This window comes from Salvelinus fontinalis, chromosome 21 (assembly GCF_029448725.1).
Source record: "Salvelinus fontinalis isolate EN_2023a chromosome 21, ASM2944872v1, whole genome shotgun sequence".
In the NCBI taxonomy this organism is placed as follows: domain Eukaryota; kingdom Metazoa; phylum Chordata; class Actinopteri; order Salmoniformes; family Salmonidae; genus Salvelinus; species Salvelinus fontinalis.
Genome location: NC_074685.1, coordinates 42,797,629 through 42,803,628, shown reverse-complemented (window position 1 = coordinate 42,803,628; position 6,000 = coordinate 42,797,629). Strand labels below are relative to the sequence as shown.

General features: G+C 43.5%; 1 protein-coding gene across 1 annotated transcript in view; it reads right to left on the bottom strand.

Moving 5' to 3' along the window:
- Window positions 1-1,020: 1,020 nt before the first annotated feature.
- Window positions 1,021-6,000, bottom strand: part of crata (carnitine O-acetyltransferase a) — a 42,285-nt gene continuing 37,305 nt past the window's right edge. Inside the window, exons 12-13 of the mRNA XM_055875323.1 lie at window positions 3,085-3,222; window positions 1,021-2,315 (exon numbers count right to left, since the gene is read on the bottom strand). Of these exons, the coding sequence (XP_055731298.1) occupies window positions 2,100-2,315; window positions 3,085-3,222 (354 nt within the window). The 3' untranslated portion in view covers window positions 1,021-2,099. The remainder of the gene's footprint in view (window positions 2,316-3,084; window positions 3,223-6,000) is intronic.

The following is a 6,000-nucleotide window of genomic DNA, read 5'->3' as shown; positions in this document are numbered from 1 at the left end:
CACTACGCCGCCAGGGACTCAAATCCTGCAGTGCCAGACGTGTCCCCTTGCTTAAGCCAGTACATGTCCAGGCCCGTCTGAAGTTTGCTAAAGAGCATTTGGATGATCCAAAAGAAGAAGATTGGGAGAATGTCATATGGTCAGATGAAACGAAAATATAACTTTTTGGTAAAAACTCAACTCGTCGTGTTTGGAGGACAACGAATGCTGAGTTGCATCCAAAGAACACCATACCTACTGTGAAGCATGGGGGTGGAATCATCATGCTTTGGGGCTGTTTTTCTGCAAAGGGACCAGGACGACTGATCTGTGTAAAGGAAAGAATGAATGGGGCCATGTATCGTGAGATTTTGAGTGAAAACCTCTTTCCATCAGCAAGGGCATTGAAGATGAAACGTGGCTGGGTCTTTCAGCATGACAATGATCCCAAACACACCGCCCGGGCAACAAAGGAGTGGCTTCGTAAGAAGCATTTCAAGGTCCTGGAGTGGCCTAGCCAGTCTCCAGATCTCAACCCCATAGAAAATCTTTGGAGGGAGTTGAAAGTCCGTGTTGCCCAGCAACAGCCCCAAAACATCACTGCTCTAGAGGAGATCTGCATGGAGGAATGGGCCAAAATACCAGCAACAGTGTGTGAAAACCTTGTGAAGACTTATAGAAAACGTTTGACCTCTGTCATTGCCAACAAAGGGTATATAACAAAGTATTGAGAAACTTTTGTTATTGACCAAATACTTATTTTCCACCATAATTTGCAAATAAATTAATAAAAAAATCATACAATGTGATTTTCTGGATTTTCCCCCCTCATTTTGTCTGTCATAGTTGAAGTGTACCTATGATGAAAATTACAGGCCTCTCTCATATTTTTAAGTGGGAGAACTTGCACAATTGGTGGCTGACTAAATACTTTTTTGCCCCACTGTATACGTTTGTTTTTGGGATTCATTTTTAAAATATAATTATAAAAAATATATATATATATTTTTGAGTGTACATATACCAGGCTTGAAACTTGGATGATTTTCACAAACAATTGTTTAATGTTAATCACCAGTATTAAGTACATAACCAGTGCTATTTACAGCATTCAGAACCCAGACACACACACAAGTACCTCCAAAATTGAAATGTCTGTATTTACCAGTGTTGGGGAGTAGTGAACTACACATAGTTCAACTAGTAATTTAACTACATTTTGCAGTATTACATATACTTATTCACAAAGTAGTGAACTACTTTTTCAAAGTAACTATAGTTTAATTATGGGTAACTTCAGTGTACCTTCTCCAGTGTGAAGTAATTGGTAGCTTGGTAAACTATATTTGAGTAGCTTCCCCAACACCGGTATTTACACAATTAGTGTAAAAAAGTGAAGGAAATGCCAGAAGGCAAGGCAGGTACAAAGTTCCGGTGTCCACCTCAAACACTTGCTCTTCCAAATAACATGCACTGTATTTGCTACAATCTCAAACATACTGTTCTTAATTTAATTATACACAATTTAAACACAGCCATAATGATTCACTCTTTTTAGTGATCCACTCCTCAAACTCTATTTTGCTAACCTGTTTCCAGATCTGTTTGTGCTGTCTTGCCAACACCTATGGTCTTGTGCAGAAATAAATCTGGGACCAGGCTATTGTTTTGCCACTGGCTCATCCACAATTATGATTGCAATACAAAGAATATGATTCGATCTGTACAAGTAAACCTGAATAATTTTTTTGATGAACAATGAACGTGAATTTAATAGTCTTAATATTACAGTCAATAAATCTTTCAATCTGTCATATAAACAACACGCCATCAAACTGATGTTGTACACCAAACCGCAACCGTAATGATGGCAACCATGTACTAGCTAAAACACCTGAATCTGGTCTGAAGCGGTATTAATCGATCTTCTATCAGTTTGTGGTGGCCTGGCCGGGCTCTGAACCAGGTCTGAGGCGAGCGGTCAATGGTGGCATAGGCCTTGGACCATCTGAAGTGGTCTTAAGCTGCCTTGTATCAGACAGTCTGTGTGGGCCTAAGTCTGAAGCAGTGTTCAGCCAAGCCTAGTCTGACCCTGAACTAGGTCTATCTCGGTTTGCCTCTCACAGCTTGGCCTTGGGGGTGCTCTCCAGCAGCATCCTCATGTCCAGCAAGGCCTGCTCCAGCCTCTCGGCCATGTGGGCCGCATTGGTCTCATTGCAGCTGTTGAACGCCGACACGGCAAAGTTGATGTGTTCTGCCATGGGGTTGTAGCACACGCCATAGCCGTCGGGTGCCACGGGTCCGAAGCACATCACACAGTCAGTCTTGGCTGGCACCTTTGGGGGAGGAGAAAGAAGGGGGGAGCGGGCAAGCTTACTTCTTACGGTATGAGCATTAGCTAGACCTCCTAAGTAGCCTCAGTAGCTAGACCCCCTAAGTAGCTAGACCCCCTAAGTAGCTAGACCCCCTCAGTAGCTAGACCCCCTAAGTAGCCTCAGTAGCTAGACCCCCTAAGTAGCCTCAGTAGCTAGACCCCCTAAGTAGCCTCAGTAGCTAGACCCCCTAAGTAGCCTCAGTAGCTAGACCCCCTAAGTAGCCTCAGTAGCTAGACCCCCTAAGTAGCCTCAGTAGCTAGACCCCCTAAGTAGCCTCAGTAGCTAGACCCCCTAAGTAGCCTCAGTAGCTAGACCCCCTAAGTAGCCTCAGTAGCTAGACCGCCTAAGTAGATTCAGTAGATAGTCATTAGAAGTTAGCTACATAGGGATCTAAGCTTGCTGGTGTAGGTATAAAAATGAGCAAACCAAGATGACACTTGGCTGACCCTAAGTGTCGGCCACTGACAACATTAGCTCAATAGCTAATTGTTAAGCTTGGCTACACCTGTCCCAATCGTGCAGGGCAGACAGACACGCAAGGAAAGAGTACTTCAGTACTATGGCACAGTGTTTTATCAACCAATTACGTCAGACTAGCAGTAATTCATCCAAAATGGTTTAATAAAAAACACTGTCACTGCATTGTCATATGGTTGTTCAGCCACCATATTGTGTTGCCAGATCGTAAAACAACAATGAGCGACAATGAAACGTCCCATAAGCTATTTACCTGGCTAGTGGAAAGGTTGTAGTGGTTGGCCACAGCGTACGAGGTGTCCATGAAGATCTCAGGCATGGAGGTCAGGTCTTCGATGGCCTGCAGCTTCAGCCCCAGAAGGTGTCGGTCTATGGCCTGGCCATGGATCGCCTGGACACAGCCAAACCATAGACATACATATTTATATCTAATATTCATACACATTGACGATGTGTTTAGGCTATATCATTGATCCAAACACACTGGGCAAACACACTTGACTTGTGCACTTCAAACCTTTTAATGTATTTTATTATAAGGGACTGCTAGTGTTCAATGAATAGTGATTTTTGAGGTTGGTTTGGTTCATAAAAAAATAATCACATTTTTTAATTTCGATTCGTAATTTAATATATATATATATATTTTTTACATTAAATGTACTATGCGGATTGAATGCTGTAACACAGAATAAAACAATGAATAAAATGGTAGTGACTGTCCATTACTGCGTATCACTTATTAACCATCATTTATTCACATTGAAACATCCTACTAAAGCAGTTGCGTATATTACATTGGTTTAATTTGATTACTTTATTATTTCATTCAGTCATCATCTTATCTCTCTCTATAGAGCTGCCTATGCTGTCTGACAACATCACTATTTTAGTAGTTCTTCAAAGTAAATACTAAAAGTAAATACTAACTATCAATCCCTTAGATCACGTCTTTTCAGGAAGAGATACCTCGAAGTAGCTGCTTTCTATACCTCTCGATCACACGTTCTCTGTGTCTGCTCCACACTACTGAGGTATAGCAATCTCCACACAGACCGGGCGAGTACGCGGGCACGCAATGGATTATGGTCATTGTAGTTAATTACCATGTTTTCTGTGCTAAACTATGTGGAATATTGGCCTCCCTACTACATTGCACAGTTCGGGCTCGATCTTATTTATCTCTAGAGAAACTACAGCGCAATGTGTGCATTGAGCTCACAAAAAACAAAAAAATACATTCAAATTATTAAACCGACGTTTGTCAATTAGATGTTTAAAAAAACTAAAACTAACTACAGTAACTAACTATGGGTTAATCGCTCAGCACTAGTGAGTGCAGTACTCTGTCACTGATGAAGGTTGAGTAAATAGGGTGCCATAGGGTTGGGGTCAATTCCATTACAATTATCCTTAGTGCTTTTCAATTAAGAACATTTGGAATATGGTTTAATTTCTGAATTGACTTGTTGGATTCAAACTTCTAACTTGTAATATCTACTGTGTGAGAAAGTTTCCATTCTGTCAACATGTTCTGGTTAAATCTCATGTATCCTATGGAGAGAAGGGCAACGTTCTGGTTTCAGTCAACAGATAAGGTAGGACAGCCGTGGATTAGGCAGGAGTGAGGAATGTGGGCCGAGGTCAGGTCAGATGAAGGGAGAAGGAACAGTCCTATGACATACACACATAGGAGGCAGGGCCATGACTACACCAAGGAGAGGCACCACTGAAGTTCCTGCCTAGCAACAGTTTCAAGCAGACCACCATAGTCCCTATGCCCAAGAACACTAAGGTAACCTGCCTAAATGACTACCGACCCGTAGCACTCACGTCCGTAGCCAGGAAGTGCTTTGAAAGTCTGGTCATGGCTCACATCAACACCATTATCCCAGAAACCCTAGATCCACTCCAATTTGCATACCGCCCAAACAGATCCACAGATGATGCAATCTCTATTACTCCACACTGCCTTTTCCCACCTGGACAAAAGGAATACCTACGTGAGAATGCTATTCATTGACTAAAGCTCAGCTAAGGATCCTGGGACTAAACACCTCCCTCTGCAACTGGATCCTGGACTTCCTGATGCGCCGCCCCCAGGTGGTGAGGGTAGGTAGCAAAACATCTGCCACGCTGATCCTCAACCCTGGAGCTCCACAGGGGTGCGTGCTCAGTCCCCTCCTGTACTTCCTGTTAATCCCACGACTGCATGACCAGGCACAATTCCAACACCATCATTAAGTTTGCAGACGACACAACAGTGGTAGGCCTGATCACCGACCACGACGAGACAGCCTATAGGGAGGAGGTCAGAGACCTGGCCGGTGGTGCCAGAAGAACAACCTATCCCTCAACGTAACCAAGACTAAGGAGATGATTGTGGACTACAGGCGAAGGAGGACCGAGCACGCCCCCATTCTCAACGACAGGGCTGTAGTGGAGCAGGTTGAGAGCTTCAGGTTCCTTGGTGTCCACATCAACAACAAAACTAGAATGGTCCAAACACACCAAGACAGTCGTGAAGAAGGCACGACAAAGCCTATTCCCCCTCAGGAAACTAAAAAGGTTTGGCATGGGTCCTCAGATCCTCAAAAGGTTCTACCGCTGCAACATCGAGAGCATCCTGACTGGTTGCATCACTGCCTGGTACGGCAATTGCTCGGCCTCCGACCGCAAGGCACTACAAATGGTGGTGTGTACGGCCCAGTACATCACTGGGACTAAGCAGCCTGCCATCCAGGACCTCTACACCAGGCAGTGTCAGAGGAAGGTCCTAAAAAATGTCAAAGACCCCAGCCACCCCAGTCATAGACTGTTCTCTCTACTACCGCATGGCAAGTGGTACCAGAGTGCTAAGTCTAGGACAAAAAGGCTTCTCAACAGTTTTTACCCCCAAGCCATAAGACTCCTGAACAGGTAATCAAATGGCTACCCGGACTATTTGCATTGTGTTCCCCCCCCATGAATTCCAAAAACAAACGTATACAGTGGGCCAAAAAAGTATTTAGTCAGCCACCAATTGTGCAAGTTCTCCCACTTAAAAAGATGAGAGGCTTGTAATTTTCATCATAGGTACACTTCAACTATGACAGACAAAATTTGATTTTTCTTCTTCAGAAAATCACATTGTAGGATTTTTAATGAATTTATTTGCAAATGATGGTGG